This window comes from Medicago sativa, chromosome 5, assembly GCF_051527215.1.
Source record: "Medicago sativa cultivar Bolivia chromosome 5, Bolivia_mono, whole genome shotgun sequence".
Classification (NCBI taxonomy): Eukaryota; Viridiplantae; Streptophyta; class Magnoliopsida; order Fabales; family Fabaceae; genus Medicago; species Medicago sativa.
Genome location: NC_140753.1, coordinates 58,674,724 through 58,694,598, shown reverse-complemented (window position 1 = coordinate 58,694,598; position 19,875 = coordinate 58,674,724). Strand labels below are relative to the sequence as shown.

The 19,875-nt window shown below is 33.7% G+C and overlaps 3 protein-coding genes across 4 annotated transcripts; 1 reads left to right on the top strand and 2 right to left on the bottom strand.

Annotated features, from left to right (window-relative positions):
* Nucleotides 1–6,513: 6,513 nt before the first annotated feature.
* Nucleotides 6,514–8,151, bottom strand: LOC146923512 (transcription repressor OFP3-like). 2 transcript variants are annotated; one of them, XM_085708666.1, is made up of 2 exons: nt 7,438–8,137; nt 6,514–7,065 (listed from the first exon to the last, which is right to left on the bottom strand). In XM_085708666.1, the coding sequence occupies exons 1-2, from the start codon at nt 7,634–7,636 to the stop codon at nt 6,581–6,583; spliced, it is 684 nt and encodes a 227-aa protein (XP_085564792.1). In that variant the 5' UTR covers nt 7,637–8,137; the 3' UTR covers nt 6,514–6,580. The 2 variants fall into 2 exon arrangements, with proteins under 2 accessions (XP_085564792.1, XP_085564791.1); XM_085708665.1 differs by having other exon boundaries at nt 6,514–8,151.
* Nucleotides 8,152–13,239: 5,088 nt separating this feature from the next.
* OFP17 (ovate family protein 17) lies at nt 13,240–14,368 on the top strand. The gene has a single exon (XM_085708664.1). It carries the CDS (start codon nt 13,657–13,659, stop codon nt 14,203–14,205), a length of 549 nt encoding a protein of 182 aa, XP_085564790.1. The 5' UTR covers nt 13,240–13,656; the 3' UTR covers nt 14,206–14,368.
* A 93-nt stretch (nt 14,369–14,461) lies between these two features.
* LOC146923510 (MYB family transcription factor) lies at nt 14,462–16,487 on the bottom strand. The gene has a single exon (XM_085708662.1). The coding sequence runs from the start codon at nt 15,987–15,989 to the stop codon at nt 14,604–14,606; it is 1,386 nt and encodes a 461-aa protein (XP_085564788.1). The 5' UTR covers nt 15,990–16,487; the 3' UTR covers nt 14,462–14,603.
* Nucleotides 16,488–19,875: the final 3,388 nt, after the last annotated feature.

The following is a 19,875-nucleotide window of genomic DNA, read 5'->3' as shown; positions in this document are numbered from 1 at the left end:
AAGTTCCAAAAGGTGTCATTCCTCCTAAGCAAGGTCAGGTCTGCAAATTTCTTAAGTCTTTATATGGACTCAAGCAGGCTAGCCGCCAGTGGTTTGAGAAGCTTACACAGTTTCTTCATGCTCAGGGATTTATTCAGGCAACTTCAGATCACACCCTCTTCACTAAAACCACTACTTCTTCCTACACTGTGATTTTAGTGTATGTGGATGACATAATACTAGCTGGTACTTGTTTGAAGGAGTTTGAATGTCTCAAGCAGGCTCTGGACAAGGCATTTCGCATCAAAAACTTAGGAGAGCTTAAGTTTTTCTTAGGACTTGAAGTTGCACGTTCATCCAAAGGAATCTCCCTCTGTCAGCGCAAGTATTATTTGGAACTGCTTACAGACTCAGGTTTAACTGGTTGTAAACCAGTATCCACACCTCTTGATCCCTCTTTTCGTTTGTCTCAGGACAGTGGCATGCCCTATGCAGACATTACTGGCTATAGAAGGTTAGTTGGAAGATTGCTTTATCTTACTACTACGCGCCCTGACATAGCTTTTGCAGCACAACAACTCAGCCAATTCATGGCTTCTCCCACTGAGTTACATCACAAAGCTGCATTGAAAGTATTGAGATACTTGAAGCGTTCTCTTGGTAGGGGTCTCTTCTTTCCTGTAACTTCTGATTTGCAGCTTCTGGGTTTTAGTGATGCAGACTAGGGTGGTTGTGTGGACACACGCAGGTCCATTTCTGGCTACTGTTTCTTCATTGGCAAGTCCTTGGTTTCGTGGAAATCCAAGAAACAACCCACTGTCTCTTGTTCATCTGCAGAGGCAGAATACAGGGCACTGGCATCTGCCACAAGGGAGCTTCAGTGGATGTGTTTCCTCTTACATGATTTGCAACAAGCTCCATCTCGTTTGCCTGTTCTTTACTGCGACAATCAGAGTGCTCTTCACATCTTTGCTAATCCAATGTTTCATGAGCGTACTAAACACTTGGATATTGACTGTCATCTGGTTTGTGAAAAACTGCAAGCAGGTGTCATGCGTTTGCTTCCTATTACTTCTCAGCACCAAACAACAGATGTTTTCACCAAAGCTTCTGGTCCCAAGCAGTTTCATGAGTGTATTGTCAAACTTGGGATGGTAGATATCTACCAACCTCCAGTTTGAGAGGGGGTATTAGCATAACCTGAAGCTTGGCGCGCAAGTCACCAAAACTAACTCATTTGAATTTACTTGTAAATTTCACTTTACATTTCAATTTCATTTAGTTAGTTATAGAAATTATGCTGAGCTGGCAGTTAGGTGTTGTATATATACACTAATCATGTATCATTGAAAGCTTAATGAAATCATAACAGATTTTCTCCATTGTTGGAGCTTTTTTTCTCTTTTCTCCCATGGCGGTTATTTCTACTTTGACTATCGGACATTTTGGCGGCTGCACAATATGACGTTTTACTAGGCATTTCCAGTCAGCCCCTTCATTGTTAGTCCTTTCTGGACCACCAGCAACCAGCTATGATGCCATTGATAAGTAGTCAAGTACGTGTGTAACCCTCCCTTAAAATTTAGCCACTAAGCGACTTAATTAAACAATCCACCGAACATCTCATACTATTCGATGTGGGACACTAGAACTAGTGAAAGGAGGTAGCCTCTCACAATGTAAAGAATTATTGTTTGAATCTCCATCCGGAGAGGTGCTCACAATATAGTGTTAGACGGTACTCAAACATAATCAACTCTTGTGGAAGGAACCTGTCTAAAACCCAAAAAACAATATAGATGTGTATGGAGGGTTGATTGAAAATAAATGTTTTGTCCATGAACCAAGTCTTCTCAAGGGTGCTAGAACAAAATTCTTAGTGCTTGTTGAAGCAGGTTGATAATTGTTAAGATCCTTGATCTTGGTGGTTTATTTTAGGAGTAATAGTCAATTTGGTACCTGAATGTGTAACGAATAGTCACGATAGTCTCTTAATGTATCAAAATTTCAAGAGTCTCTGATTGTGCACTATGTTAGTCAAAATAATCTCTAATGCTAAAATAATCTTTCAATGCTCACAATAACTCTTTTCATATAGAGACTAAAATGATAGTAAGTAACTACTTATAAAAACTTATATGACAATAAGTATATTGAAAGATTAATACAACAATATTAACGAAACATCTGTATCTCAGTGACTATTTTGACTAACGAAATGCACAATCAACGACTATTCTGAAATTTTCATACATTGAGAAACTATTGCGGCGTTATACATTTAGAGACCAAAATGACTATTACCTCTTTATTTTACTAGTTGATTTTTCTGTTTTGGAACATTGTTCCAATTTTAGTTAGAATCTCTTGCAAAATTTCAATTATAAAGGGTTAGCGGCGTAGTTTATTACTCGCTTGCATTCCATTTCTCCGTACCATTAATACTATTCACTTAAAGAAAATTTTGTATTATTATTGTTTTAGAAAGAAAGAAAAAAAGACTTAGAACCATGTGGAAAACTTCTCAAGGTCAACACCGGTCCTATACATAGGCTCTGTTTGGTAAACCCAAAAAAAGAGCTTTTAGCTCTTAGCTTTTAGCTTATAAGCTCATTTGACAAAAAAAAGCTCTGTTTGGTAACACTTTAGCTCTGTTTGGTACAACAAGCTTATAGCTTATTTCAGGAGCTTATAAGCTATTTTTCAGAAACTACTTCAAGTAGCTTTTGAGCTTATAGCTTTTATCTTCTCATTTTTTCTTCCATATTTACCCTTATTATTCAAAGCAAAAGCTATCAGCTAATTTTACCAAACACTTCAACTAGCTTATCAGCTAAAAGCTATCAGCTATCTTATCAGCTATCAGCTAATTTTACCAAACAGAGCCATAGTTGGTTTGTGTACATTGTTAAGGTGACATGAATTTCCTCCATAGGAATCAATTATTGATGCTTTGATTTTGATGATTTCTAATTCTGGCCAAACACTCAAACGAGAATTCAGGGTGAACATGTGCCTAGCTAGCTTCATGAATAGAGTTTATAGATTTTACAATTACATGTGCACTATTTCAAGCAGGATTGTCAGGATTGTCGAGAAATTCTTACATGTTCTTACATGACACAAACTCAAATTAAATTTATTTGGGTACACACATGTAAAAAATTAAAAGAGAAATTATTTAGTCACATCATTTAAATATATTTTCTTTTAATTTTTTCATTTGTAAGTATGTGTCTAATTAAAATTAATTTGGGGTTGTGTCCACGTCAAAATTTCCTGGATATTATTTATAGCACCTAAAGAAAAGAAAAAACCCAAAAGATCAACAAATCAAAAATCAATAATCAAGGTTTGAATTGAAGGACGTCATTTGATTGACAATTTTTTGTTAACCATATTAAAGGTGCAAAGTATTGATTAGTTTTGTCGACGACTCATTTTTATAGGAGGACTTGATTAACCATTTTTAGTATAATCTCCCCTTCCAACCACGTTTTTTTCATCTATAAAATTCGAATAAGAGAGTATAAGGAATCTGAGACTATTTCAACCCTAGTTAACTAACTTTTATTTGACCATTTTGATCAATCCTAAGATTTTATTTTGGTAAAATGATATTTATAATGATGGAACCCATTTATGCCTAATGATTCCTTATTATAATAAAAGGTGTGGAACGGTATCACTAGGTCTAAGTCTGTTTCATGTGTTAAATACACCTGAGTTTTAGACTATGATTATAGATATGTACACCCTCCGGTCACTATTATAAGCAAAAAACAATATTGTAGGTTCGTTCATTTAATGATGTATGTAGTCTTTATTATAGACCACATACATCATTAAATGAATGAATCCAAAATGTTGATTTTTGCTTATAATAGTGACCGGAGGGTGTAGATTTGAATAAAATCATACTGCTTATCCCTTAATTCTAAAGCATAGTAATATTGAATCTCAATAGAATCATGATGTTTTACATGTCTTATATTAGGTTTTACAAGTGGGAGTAAAGTAAACTATATTATAAAAACAATTTACAAGGTTGTAGTGACAAGCAAAATTTTGTATACTACTATGATCGTTGGATCGTTAAACACAAAATTCATAAATTTCAGCCTCACTAGAAAATACAAAATTGAGGTGGATTAATTGGATTGAAGCTAGCTAGCTAGCTAGCTAGAATCTGCAGTGTGTGTATAGTAGATTTTTGAAAGGAACATGACTTGACCTACTTGATTTTTTTTATGTATGTAAAGTGACTTATCAACGGTGCAATTATGGGGAGGTCTCCCAATGGATCAATGAACTATTTTACTCACTTTTCTTGTGGTCCTCCCTTTGAATAATTTAGTTTCTACCAGCCTGTTTTGTGTTGTGAATTGTGATTTTGGTTATCTTATGGTGATTGCTAGAACTTCTAGCTCCATTCCTTTCTTATGAACACATACTTGTCATCTGTTTAGGGTCTTTTTAATACATTAATTAATATATGCATTGATTATTTTTTGTTTTTACCAAGTGTGATGACCATGGTTGTGAGTACATACATCCAAATTTGTGAATTTCATTTTCAAGACATCCAAAATAGTTCAACGTACAAATTCAATATCAATTTTAATACTTAAAACAGTATTGTAGTTTCTTTGTTTTGATAGTGTGGAATGACATTTAGGATGTCGAAAAGTGAAGCTAGATGCGGATCAACTATCTCCTGACTGAGATTTTGATGTTCATTGTAGTCCTACTCAATTTGAAGGATTAGACTCGACACTTATGCGCAAAGGACTCCAAAATTTTAATCATATGGTACTTCAAAAATTTGTATGGTAATTCATTTTGCCTAATATGGCAATAATTAATCATAGTTCTAGGAGCTACCTTTACGTGTCAATATTTGTAGCAAAATCATGTATTGAGGAAAACATCTTAACTACAATGTTGACTATGAAACATGTATGTCTATTTTCAATCTCAAAAATTGTCATAACTTTTTGCAAAGACCTAGTTGTTAGGTTTTTTTTGAAGCAAGCTATTGAGGGTTATTAATTACTCTGTCTGCTTTGATAGCTTCTTTTTTTTAAAGAAACTTTGATAGTGTTATTTTAAGAAAAAGAATTATAGTATTTTATTACTTAAATGCTATGATGCATAGGTACGGGTACCGGTACGTAATACGACAAATTTTAAAAATTGAAGGTACGGGTATGTTAGTATAAAACATAAGAAAAAAAAAATTCAAATGAATTACTACACTTCTATCATCATGTTGCTGGAGTTTTATTTTTTGTGTGCATCCCCTCTACTATTTTCATCTAAAGCAAGATAATTTTGGTTATTTTTTCAACGCTCGTACGTTTTTGCTGCACCAACTACGACAGAATAACCAAGTAAAAATAGGTACGGTTCGGTACTAAGTTACGAGTACCATACGCGTACCCGGTACCGGTACTTCTCCATGTTTGGAGTACCCATATGCTTCAAAGCTTAAATATGGTCAATATAATTTAGTGTATCCACCAATATTTTGAAACTAGCCGCGACAATGTAGTTACCTTCGCGAAGTCATGGACAACTTCATTTGTACTTGTCTCTGCACAATTCCAACACTAGAGTTTCTATAGAAAGAAATAGATTTGCAATAGGATATGATAACACCAAATTCGAAAATAGTATGTAACTAAAAATGAGAACCATATTATAAAGACTTTTCATTTAAGTTGCTTTCATGTGTTCTGAAATGCAAAATTTCAAGCATCATTGTACCGTTTCTAGTGCCTTCACTGTGTCCAAAGTTTTGATTGACAATTTGGGTGCCATTTTTATTTCTAGAAATTAGCTATAGTCCTAATTCATGACATGTCAACTACAACTCTAACTGAAGTTGTTACAACTTTCAACGCCACTTTAACCTGCTAATTGGCTCAATTTGCATACCCTTTTAACATTAGCTGTGTTCCACTTGCCTCCTCCTGACCATGCTTGATTTATTTAATGTATCTCATCCTTGTGGATCAGTCTCGAGCTTTTGAGAAAATTCGACTGAAAGAGAAGAACTAATCTTATATGTTCTACAAGTTTTTTAATAGATATTGTCGCTCCTAACTTTAGCCGTTTTTTTTTCCAAGTGACTTGTTTATAATGTAAAACTTCATATAAGGGACCAATTTTCTCAGTTTTTTTATTTTGCACTATCTTTTTTTGCATGACAATTTTTTTTTTTATTAATCAATCAAGATTTATCTAAATATTCAATATGGAAGATATTTAATTTACACTGACTAGAAAAATTCAAACAACTTCAACAATTGCAAACTTAATTCACACCTAGAGATTTTGGCTGAAACCTGAGACAGTTATCACAATACATAACAAAATTCTTATGCAAGTGTGATAACTAATTTTTTTTCATGACACAAGATTCCATATTGCCATGCACATTTCAAGTTTTCAAAAATTGCAAACAAAAAATAAAATCATTTGAGATACTAAATTTGGAATACTGATATTCAGGAAGAATCAGAACAGAAGTTTAATCCATAAAGTGGTTGTAATTAATTACAAGACTTATAAACATGCATTGAAAATAATAAGATCTTTACATTCTAAGTTGGGCCATGTCATACCAAATTTGCTCAAAAGCTTTAACTATAACATCATGATATTCACTTGAATTAAGAGAAAGATAGCAAGCAAGTAAATCCTCCAAATCCTTTGATTCCCTTATATTATTCTCCACAATCATCTCCACCATTGATTCTTTGAAATCACTTATTGGATCAATTGAAGACTTAACAACAGCAAATCCATCTACAAACCCTGCATCATTCTTTGAAATACTCTTTCTTGCACTAGCTTGAATTTTTTTGCTAACAAGTTTTGGAGAATTCACTCTAAGCTTTATACCTTGAGAATTAGGAGAAGTTTTTCTGGCTATCTGACTTTTTCTTCTCCTTCTTTGACTAACTTTGGTAGAGAATGAATGATCGATTTTTCGCTCGTCTGATTCAGTTGAACTACTTCGCGATTCGGTCACCTTAGCAATCTTTTCTTCAAATTTCACTTGCTTTGTCAATATTGGAGCTAAACCAAGTTGTGAAAATGCATCAAAACCATCTAAGTTTTTAGAATTGCCTTGAAAAGATTCATTGTTCATGTCTATGATGATATCATTAGTTGAAGAACTAACTCTACAACTACAGTTAAGCAAATCAGGAACAGAAAAGCTATCACAAAATTCAGATTCAGAAGAAACACATTGATTATGATAAGACTCAGAAGAAGAATTTTCAATTGAAGACAAATCATGTTCTTGTGATTGAACTTGATCAAATGGTTGAGAAGGCTTGTAAATGGTTTTTCTTTTAGCCCTTCTCTTTGAAGACCTTCTTGGTGAATCATTAAATAATGGAATGTTCAAATCTTTGGTCTGAATTGGTGTGTTGAATAGCTTACCATTCCTTTTTGGTTCATTTGAGAAATATTGTGAATAGCTTGAATGAGACCTTTGAGATGTTGTTGGTGAAGATATAGCTTTGTTCTTCATAACATGATGAGAACCATTTCTCTTCCTTGATGATTTGCTCATATCTTTAAGCTTGTAAAACCAAGCATTTGGTATCATATCTGAAAATTTGAACCTGTTGTTTCCCATAAGAGATAATTGATCTAAGCACACACCCTTTGAATCTCACAATTTCAATGAAAGATGTGTAAGGCTAGAAAATTTGGTTTATAAGATGAAAAATATAAAGTTTTGTTGGTCCATTATAAAAGTCATAAAATTAAAGCAAAGGGACCAAGTTTGTCTACCAAATTACTTTCTCTCATCATTGCTAACCAGCAAACATGCACAACTGTTTTACATTACTATGACATTATTAGTTTTCTATATTCATGCTCATCTAAATAATCAACTTCATATAGTAACAAGTGTGATATATACTATAGTTTCCTAAAAAAAACTATGATATATAGTTGTGCATGAAACTTTTCCTAATATACACTATTTATCATTATGGAAAAGGAGATGCCAAGAAAATACTTGAGGCTTAGATGGTTAGTGAAGGTTTTCTACCAAAAATAAAAGATAAAATTGTTGCTTCTGAAGTTGAAATTAAGAACACTCAAATATGTTGGTACAATCCTCTTAAAAAGTTGCATGCTAAAAGCGTATATATATTGATGATCATAGGTGTTTCACTGTGGGACTACTGTTGGACTATAGAAGGTCAAAGTCTAAGGAAATGTCTAGAAGACATTACTATGCAACAACATTTTTACCTAATTTTATGCTTCTATATGATATAAAAAATGTTATACACACTTCATTATTTCCATAAAAAATGATATAGATTTCATAATTTTGAGAATGGAAGCTATTAATTAGGAAAAAAGACACATGATTTAGTGATATTTTTGTAAATTTCACTAACTGTAAAAGACTATATTAAAAATTGACAATTTTATGGTGTACAAGTGAAACAAATTTTGTATCATGCACAAGTTAATTTTCACCGTTAAATTAATAAATTTCACCATTAAACTAAAAAAGATATGATGTAATTTATTGATTTAATAGTAAAAAAGACATTCGTACATGGTATAAAATCTTTTTATTTGTGCCCGTTAGACAAATATGTCGTTTTTTTTTTTGTTGTCTATCTCTTTTTTTGAAAGGGACAGACCAATATCTTAACTTACAAAAGAATGAGTTAAATATATCTAAAATTTTGACTAACAAGTTTATATAGTTTTGCATCATGTTCTGTGTTACATCATGTCCTAGTGAATAGTAGTAATTAGATTGCATTCCTTCTTTGCTTACGTATTGTATCTTTGTTATGTCTGGACTGCACTGCACCTCAATATTTTTGCTGGCAGTTGAAGAATTGAAACTCATAATATGGTTCTCCACGCTGTGTTTGGGTGGTGTATAATATTTGACCTTGAACAAATAATCATTGATTGAGACCCATTAATTCCCCAATTTTTGGCTTTATGAATGATAGCATTCTTTGCCTTTTTATCCAACATACCCCCACATGCCTAGTGCTTCCTTAACCATCTCTCAAAGTATTAGATTCGTTTACTTCTTTTTCTTTCTATTCTTTCCTCCTTTTTTATTGTCTGTTTTTTTTGGTAGATTTCTTTGTCTATTTTATTGTTTAATGCTAACAAGTGCTCATCATTTCTATTTGAAAGTACAAGTCAAACACTTATTAAAGTCATAATTACATCATTTTCTATGCTAAAGTCAGGCCCAGTCTTGACCATAGGTCGAGGGTGCGATGGCCTAGGGGCCAGACTTGTAGGGGACCAATTTTTTGATAGGGGTATATAGAAAGGCTTTTTGTGGGTGTATATATAGAAAATCGTATATAAAGACCTCAAACACTAACCGACTTAAGCCCAACAAACATTCACCCTTTTTTATATAAAGAAATTACTCTTTATGCACCTATGCTTTCCTCTCTAGCACTCCAAATTGACCAAAATGTCCCTTTCAACAATTAATTACCATTCGTTATTAAGCAACAGTTAATTGTCGCTCGTAGTTGAACGATAATTAATTTTCGTTCTGATGTGAGGCTATATCAGCAGAAACAACACTCATCACATATTCAAAGGCATTAAAAAACAAATCATACTCCCTCCCTACGCAAACAAATCAACCTCCATCATATTCCCGGAACGACCTTATCTTTGCTGGTGGCTTACTCCGTGATGAACCAGTGGTGGATAGAGTTAAACTCTTAGCTTGGAAGTTGTTTCGGGCTAAGTGTCCTGCTAGTTCCTGCTCCCTCTATGAGTGGGAGGTGCAGCCCGTCCTGTGTTTGAATCGGTAGGGTTTTGTGGTGGTCTGGTTTCCTGGGGTTGCCTGCGGGGTTGGGTGTGGTTATATCTCCCCTTCCTTCCCGGGGTGGCCTTCTGGTTATTTTTGTTGTTTTCTCTGCTGCCTGCAGGTGTTGGCTGTTCCGCTGCTCCCGGCGAGTTGGTGCCTCCTTTTTCTTTTGGTGTTTTTGTGTTCCTTTTTCTTTTGGGGTGGTGAGCCTCCGGCCTCGCTTGTGGGGCTTCGGGTGGTCCCCTGTAGTGGGGGTTTGTAGGAGTTCCGTTTCGACGGCTTCATTTGTATATTTTGTACTACTCTTTCCTCTCTTTTTATTATACATACATATACATACATATATATATATATATATATATATATATATATATATATATATATATATATATATATATTATATTTGCCATTCAAAAAGAAAAAAAGGCAATGAATCAATTAAATAATAAGTTTTCAAAATCCCTAGGCATACACATGGTAAGTTTTATATGTTTGGTATTTTTTTATTTCTAATTATATGTTAGAGTTTTTATTATGAAATTGATGTCTTACTTTGGTAGTTGTTTATCAATTACTTGCTAGTTTTGACTGTAAATATAGTTGGATTAAATATGTTTTTTTGTCCCTATAAATATGTCAATTTTTTGTTATAGTCCCTCTAAAAAAATTCTTCAACTTTTAGTCCTTCAAAAGTTTTTCATCTTCATTTTTGTCCCTCCTTTAAAGCAAACTCATATGTAGAATTCATATTTTCTAAGAAAATTTTGCAAAAAAATCTATAATATTATAAGAATCTCTTCCAAAAAATTAGAATTTTTTAACCAAACATGAATTAAATATGAATTTTTATATTTTTGACACTTAAAAATTCATATTTAATTTCTGTTTTTTTTAATTATAATTTTTTATGGTCTGATTTTTACAATATTCTACACATTTCTGCACAATTTCATTAAAAAAATATACAAAAATTGATTTAAAAATAGGGACCAAAAGTAGTGACCGGAAATTTTATAGGGACTAAAAATTGAAGGAAAATTTTTTAGGGACTAAAATGAAAAGTTGGTATATTTAGGGACCAAAAACATATTTAACCCAATATAGTTTTAACTCAATGTGGTAGTTTAAGAATTGAAATAACACAATGGACATGGTATGTATATTTTGTGCTTCTAGTGTTTGTTGAAATGCTTAATGAATTTTTTATTGCTTTTTTGTTGTTTGTTGCGTAGATATAGCTGACAATAGATGTATGCTCAGGCTCGACAGGTCGACCTAAACAAATATCGTATGCAGAGCAAATATTGTGGAAAACTCTCCTACTAAAAGGGTTTCACGTACGCACGACAATGTGATAGGAACTTCACAGACGAGCACGACACATGTGGTTGACCCTACATCAGATGCGCTTGAGTAGCAGTGTGAGGTTTAGGCCTGAACAACACCCATCACTATACCGAACGAGCACGACACATGTGGTTGACCTTGCATCAGATGCGCTTGAGTAGCAGTGTGAGGTTTAGGCCTGAACAACACCCATCACTATACCGGACGAGCACGACACATGTGGTTGACCCACCTCCACCTGTGGGATTCAATGGTGACCTTTTGATATGTCAATAGAAACACTTCATTTAAAAGGTTTGGATGTCCCAACCCTTTGATCTAGTTACATATTTTCTCCCACTTGTAGTAAGATGTTGTCGATTCTTCTTCTTAGGCTAATTCTGATCCTATTTCTTTCTAAATCCATATTCTTCTATTCTTCTATGTTATTGTGCTCTTCTACAGCAATAGCCCCATCAATAAGTTGTTCATGTTTTATTCTTGCAGACAAATATTCAAGATTGACCCTTGATTCATTCAAAAAATGCATGTGTTTTTTAATCCTTGTGCTTGTTTGTTGACTGGATCCTTGTTTAGACTGATTGTCCTCTTCATGTTCATTTAATTAAGTACTAGCATCCACAAACTTTGAGGCATATGAGCTCGCACCATCATTTTCCTCCCTAGATTCATGATAAACATTACTTCCTCTATTCTCTACATTGATTCCAATGTGAACTGGATCTTCATTCACTTCCACATGAGTGGTCCTATTTTGCTCAATATTCAAAGTGACATCTTCATGTTGATTAACTAGTTTCTCATTGTATTTACATGATCATTGTCTATTTCATGTCTTGTACTATACTGTTTTCTAGTCCTTTTCTAGTTTCTCATTGTTTCAACCATGATTATGGTTTTCTTAAATGCAGTTGAAGAATAATCTTTAAATTATTTAGATCCAAAATGATTTTAAAATACTTAAACAACAGACCTTTAGTGTAAGAAAAATAAAATACACCCTTCAGTCACTATTATAAACAAAAATGTATTTTTTAGATTCATTCAATAAATGATGTATGTGTCTATATTATAGACTACATGCATCATTAATTGAATGTACCTAAAATGTAGATATTTGCTATAATAGTGATTAGAGAGGGTACAACTTTTATAGTAATTAGAGGGGGTACAACTTTTAATTTATGACAAATATACAACCTTTGGGCCATATTTCATATGAGAGAATCAAACATAACACTGTGAAAATTTACCCTACACCCCAACAGTGGTACTTCTACCCCTACAAATCATAAAAGATACCAATTTCACCCCTTTTTGAAATTGTACTCATTCACCCATCATCATATGTTTTTGGAATTGAAAATACAACACAAGAATTAGCAACAAATCTGAAATCAATTATGTTATTTTCAATTATGATACGTCATTTGATTTCAGATTGGTTGCTAATTCTTATGTTGTATTTGCAATTCCATAAACGCATGATGATAGGTGAATAGATATTAAAAAGGGGTAAAATTGGTATTTTTTATGATTTCTAAGGGAAGAAGTATAACTGTTGGGATATAGGGTAAAATTTTCCAACAACACCGTATATCTTTTGAAGGCACATATGGTTCACACTCCTCGGATCCAACATCTACACCCATTTGTGTATGGTGACGATTTTTGTGTCTAAATAATAGAACTTTTCATATATAAATTGTCTGTTAACTTCTAGCTAACCTAACTCATAGTATTCTAATCATAGGATAATGTTTTTTTTTTTTAGTTCATACGTATGAAAAAAAAGGACTTTAATAGAATAATGTTTAATCATCTTTCTTTCTTTCAAAAAAAAAAAAGAATAATGTTTAATCAACTATGTGTGTATTTTGATCTAACTAAAATGCTTTTTTAAATTAAAAGAAATGGTCACATTACAAAGCTAAAGACAAGTCTGCTTCTATTAACGCGTGCAATGTGTTGAAATGCATCCATCTTATTGCCATGCCATTTCCATTCCAATTCCATCACTCAAAAACGTGAAGCCCACACTCACCAACTTATATTCCTACACAAGAATCACAACTTATTAAAGACATCACTTCCTCTAAATCATCACACCAATATACTCCCCCCTCTCTCTAACTAACATCACAATCTCTCCCTCCCCCTCTCTATCTCCCACCTAGATTTTCCGCGATAAAGAGACTAAAATCCTTAGTCGTCTGTTGTTCAATCTTCATCCAACGACCAGTACTTAAACTCTACAAATCAACTTTAAAACATAGTTATTTCAACCATTCAACCTTCATCAGACGGTTGAGATTCGTGGGTTTGTAAATTTGCAATCACATAGGATCCATTTCCCACTTTCTCTCCCTCTACAACAACTTTGGTCTCAACAAACATCCACTACTCTAGTACAAGCAACAAAAGCAATCATCCCACAAAAGTACTAAAGTTTCTTCAACAACACTCTCCTTTACTTACTAGAGATGAAAGTGAAAGCATTGAGTATCTTTAAATCCAAGTTTCTCAAACCATGCAAAAAACTAATATTTTTCTTCAAACTTAAACCCAAGAAACTTGTATTTATAAGAGCTCTTAGAAAATCTAAATCCCCAAAACCCTCTTCCCCATCAAAACCAATGTCTTCTTTGTTATCGGTGTTTTGTTCCCCAAAGAAATCCAGAGACTACGACATGTTGCAAAGCTTCAAGAGCCCTTCAAACGTGCAGGAAACTCCAATCTTTCCATCACCACTTACACCGGCTTGTGTAGGGAAAAACCAAACTGAAGGTTCAAAAAACGAACCTTCTAGCGAAGAAGTGGAAGACGCATGCAGGAGTTTCGAGAACTATTTGGCAGAGATGATTGTGGCAGAAGGGAAGACTAAGGACTTGATGGATGTTGAAGAACTTCTATACTGTTGGAAGAATCTCAAGTGTCCTGTCTTCATTGACTTAGTTTCTAGGTTTTATGGTGAGCTTTGCAAGGACTTGTTTTCTCCAGATAATGAGGAATATGACAAGCTTAAAGAGTAATGAATCAATATAAATAGATATTGATCAAATTGTTTATTTTTACACAAGTTTTCAATTTTGTAGTTCCATGAAGTTGGAAGTGAGCAATTTTTTTTGGGCATAAGGTTTATAAGAAACACTTTATAAACACCTCAACAGGAGTTTAGCCATCCACTTCAGTAAATCGTCATAAAAAAGTTCAGTTAACCATCTATTTACAGTTTATACAGTTTATAGAGAAATTTTAAAGGGGTTAAAAGAAAATACAGTGCAGTAATTAAAGTAACTAAAGATATATCAGGTATTCAGGTCATTAAGGTTACAAAATATAGAGCTTGTGGATCAAAGCTCTAGCATATCCTGATATTCATTGCTATCTTGACTAGCTAAGGTACCATCAGAAGCATTCAAACACCAAATTATGTGGTTCTGTTAGCCAAATTACCGGTTAAAGTAGCCACCATTGAGCTTGAATGATGTTGTGAAAGATAAACTCGAGACTTCACAAACATTGGTCCAATTTTAAACCCCGGCATGATCATAAACTGAACTTTATAGGTCGCTCGTTCTTCGTCTGAAGGAACCGAGAACACGTTTTCTTCGTCAACAGATTCCATGTACAAGCTTGAGAACATGCTTCCTCTGCTCACAGAATACATGGTTGCATTAGGATCGATTGGGACTGCAGAACCTAGTAAAATCCAAATCCATTTTGCCATTTTCGCAAATAATTGATAGAACTCCGTTCTTGGATGCTTGCCACTCATTATGAATTTTCGGTAATCTGAACTGCCAAAGAATGACACTTCCATTTCAGGATGAACAACCAAAAGATACTTTGCTTGGCAAAATTTCGCAAAATCTGAGTCTGGATTCTCCATCAGTGCGTCGAACGGGTCATCAAACTTCAGAACATCACTCACATCATAAGAAGTTAATGCATTACCATGAAACATTCTTCGTGCAATGTAGGCCTCAAAAGCATACTTCTTGTCGCATCTTTTTGAATAAACAGCATCGCTTTCAATCGACTTTGTTGCCATTTCAAGATCCCATCCAGAAGCTTTCATCAAACTAATCAACGGTTTCATGAAATCATGAATAGATTTTGAAGCAGCCTTAAACACATCCTGAAATTTATCAACACTCGAAACACTTGATTTTTTCCTATCCTCTAACCTTATCTGTCTGATTTTCTCATTCAGATTTGTGTTCCCTATTTCCAAATCATGAAGCAATCGCCGCAACCGAAGAAGCTTTGAATCTTTCGCACTTTTTCGAGTCTTAAGTTTCCCTAGAAAAACTTCTTTTACCACAATCTCTTTCAACAAAAGATCAGAAAGTTCAGCATTGATAATTGCCTTCTTAGATTCCTTCTCCTTAAACTCACTCTTGAACTTGCAAAGCTTCTCAATCTCAGCAACAACAAGATCATCAGCAGCAACAATCTTTTTCGGATCATACGGGATGTGAGCTTGTTGAAGCTTAAGATATGCAAATTTCAAATCTAAAACAGCATCAAATATCTTATTCAAGATCACCAAATCACCACCACTAGCATCTTCTTTGATTTTCACTTCAATGTTATGAGCATGAACTTTTTGATCATAGCATTTGATCTCTTCACTACTATTTCCACTCAGAAGCACCTCATTGAAAAAGGGTTTATGCAAATGTTGAAGATTAGGGATTTCAGATGAGAAAACCCCAATAGATTTCAATCTACAAACTTTGGCAAATTTGTAAACCATTTCTGATATATTTGAGTTGGGTTTCACTGGTTTAGTGTTTGTTGATAATTCCATTGTAAAAAAGTTCAAATTTTGAATTTTTACACATCAATCTAATAGTGACCCTTCATTCTTTCTTCAACAAAAAAGCAAAAAAAAGTTGCAAAATCATGCACAATAATACATTTGATGAAATGGGTTTTCCTAACCACACACAAAAAAAAAAGTTCCTTTTTGGAAAAAGATTAGATTTTTAACACTTGAGATAACAATGTAATAGTTTAACACTTAAAATAAAACACCATTGTTACATTCAAATATAGCAACCTTAAAAAACATGAAATATTGATTGAAAAAAAATGAAACAAGTAGAACTAAAACTAAAGGAACAATGAAAGGCAAAAAACTCACCGGAAAGTGAAAGTGAAGCAGGACAAGATTGTGAGTTGAGGTTCAGTGGTGTTTGGAATCATGTTGTGTCTTTCTGACATTTGAAAGTTTAGAACTTTGTGTTGTGTGAATGCAAGTGTGTGTTTGGTTCTGTAACAGTAACTCCGTGAAATGTGAAAATTATTTATTAGAATACACTCTATTATAGTTGATGTTTTTATCAGTTTAAAATTATAGCCCGTTAAAGGTATAATAAGAAAAATAACATTAAAGTTCATATATACTCCTCCGGTCACTATTATAAGCAAAAATCAATTTTTTAGATTCATTTATTAAATGATGTAGTTAATTTATATTATTGATCAAATACATCATTTAATGAATGAATCTAAAAAGTTGATTTTTGTTTATAATAGTGACCGGAGGAAGTATGTAACATGACTTATAATTTGGGTCTAAATTTAAAAAATATATATACTCCCTCCGATCACATTTATAAGCAAAAATCAACTTTTTAGGTTCACTGAATAATTATTGCATCTAGTCACATTTATAGATCATATACATTAGTCATTCAATGAACCTAAAAAGTTACTTTTTGCTTATATATGTGACCGGATGGAGTATATATTATAATTTGAGAAGGGGTATTATATAGAAAAAGTATCTAAGATATTTATATAGAAAAAGTATCTAAGATATGGAGTACTCATTTAATTTTTTTTTACAGATTTGTTTGTTTAAGTAATTTTTTATTTTTTTAAAGAAATTTGTTTAAGTATTTATTACGTGTTGAGGTTTGTGTTGTTTTGGACTTTTGGGTGTTTGGGAAAAAGAGTTGAATCGGGAATCTCAATACGTGTGTGTGTGTGCGCTATATTTCAAAAAAAAACTGAAAAGTTTCACTTTTATCAACAAAGACAAGGACAAAGGCAGTGAGGTAGTAATAGTAGATACAGGTGCAGGAAAAAAGGTGCAACCTAAACTGTGGAGGATTTAAAATATTGAAAGATGGTAAAGGTGAAGAACAGAATTTTTTTAATTTCTACACTCGTATTTTTATTTAGTGAGTAACACTACTTTATTTCAAATTTATTTTTAAAATGTGTGATACCACATGAATTTAATTGAATAAAGGAATAAATATTAGACAGAGTGTTAGAAATATAAACTACATAATACTCCTGGTATTAAAAAAATAGCTTAATTGCACTTTTGGCCCCCTAACTTTCCAAAAGTTGCGGTTTGGCCCCCTAACTAATTTAAATACAAAACGGCCCCTTAAGTATTGAATCTTTGTCAGTTTTGGCCCCCTGGTTCATTTTTGACTTGGTCGTTGATGACGTGGCACCCAAAACCCTTAAGTTAGGTGCCACGTGGATAATTTTTTTTTAATTATTGCAGCCATTTTTAAATTGGAAGAAATTAAAAAAAATGGAAGAAATTTAAAAAAAAAAGGAAAAAGAAAAAGAAACCATTTTAAATCTTTGTCAGTTGGAAGAAAGCTTGAAGCAGCGTAGCCATGACAATAGATCCAAAACAAGTAAAATCAGACCTTGTTCTCATCCTCGACTTCGGTTCCCAATACACTCACCTCATCACTCGCCGTATCCGAAGCCTCTCCGTTTTCTCTCTCTGTCTCAACGGCACTTCTTCTCTTCAATCCATCACTGAACTCAACGCCTCCCTCGTCATTCTCTCCGGTGGTCCCCACTCTGTTCCCACTCCCGATTCACCTTCCTTCCCCAACGGCTTTCTTCAATGGGATCAGTCTGATGTCGTACCTGTTCTCGGTATCTGCTACAGTCTTTAGCTTCTTGTCAGCTGTCTTAGCAGTGAAGTCCGCGTCGGTAACACGCAGGAGTATGGTTGGATGGAAATTAAGGTCGAAAACGCCTCTGCTCTTTTTCCTGCTGACAAAGTTGGACATAATCAGATTGTTTGGATGAGTCACGGTGATGAAGCTGTTACTCTTCCTTCTGGTTTCAATGTAGTGGCACGGAGTCAACAAGGCTTCGTCGCTGCCATCGAGAACCCCTCCGCCAAATTCTATGGCCTTCAGTATCACCCTGAGGTATAATATGCATAGTTAAAACCAATGTTTAAAATTAATCTATTGATATTGCAATTGAATTTACTTGTTTGTGTTTAATTTTGATTTTGATACACTGTCATAGTAGAAAGATTTGCACGTCAATAATAGAACATGTGATTGACTTCAGAAGTAGTTAAAATTAAAGTTATCTGATCTTCTCCAAAATCGTTTTCTGGAAATGGAGAAGAAGCGAACAATGGAAGAAGTCACGTGACCTGCCTTAATATTTTCTTTTTCCATTTTTTTTTAATTTCTTCCAATTTAAAAATGACTGCAAGAAATTAAAAAAATATCCTCGTGGCACCTAACTTAAGGGGTTTGGGTGCCACGTCATCAACGACCAAGTCAAAAATGGATCAGAGGACCAAAACAGACAAAGATTCAATACTTAAGGGGCCGTTTTGTATTTAAATTAGTTAGGGGCCATAACCACAACTTTTGGAAAGTTAGGGGGCCAAAAGTGCAATTAAGCCTAAAAAAATCAATGAATTGATAAAGTAATAAAATGTCACGCGAGTGTGTTGTTGCCTTGTTGGTACTAGTAGTACTATGTCTAGTGTTCTTTTGAATTGGTGGATCCCCCTGCAATTAGATGAGAGTTCTTTGAAAATGAGCTACATTTGATTGCAGCCGCGAATTTTGTCTGCCTAACCCGAATAATAATAATATGATATCAAAGTTTTCATTATGGAACCATGCTTTAAATGTGAGGTCATTGACGTGAAAAGTGTGTTAAAAGTCTTATATTACATGAGACATGACATGACAATATGTTTATAAACGGGAAGTCAGGAACAATCATGATCTTATAAGCCGAATTTTGTAAGGTTGAGTGGGTTAGTCTCAATCTGAATTTTATTATGTTTGTAAAGTTCAATACAACATTGATGATTGGTTTATCAAAAATATCTTCAACTATTTATTGCATAGAGCAAAATAGATGTCTTTAGATAACAAATTTTAAGGCTATGTTTGAATTGGTAGAGAATGGTGGAATGGAATGAAGTGGGATAGAATATGGTTATATTGTTTGGTTTTGTATAAAAGAATAGAATGAAATGGAGAGTAATCAAACACATTCCATCTAATACCACTAATTCAATCAATTTTCCATTCCTCAAATTTGGGGGTGTATCCAATGAAATGAAACACATTAATAATACAATTCTAAATTTGCCCCTATTTTTTCTATTTCATCGTCTACTCTTCGTTCCCACATTTTTTTTCTCTTCACCATTTTTATTGTGTAGTTCTATGGAGGTACTCGTTAAAAAAAGTGCAACTGTGTAGTTCCACAATTGCTTGGTAGGCAAACATTCTGTTAACAAGTGCAAATGACATTTTCTTAACAAGTGCAATTGTGTAGTTCTATGGAGGTGCTCTTCAAAAAAAAAAAACTTTGGCAAAATATATTGAATTTGTGGTGCTACTCGTGTGCATTCTGGTATTAGTTTATTCCGGTGCTACTTATGAATG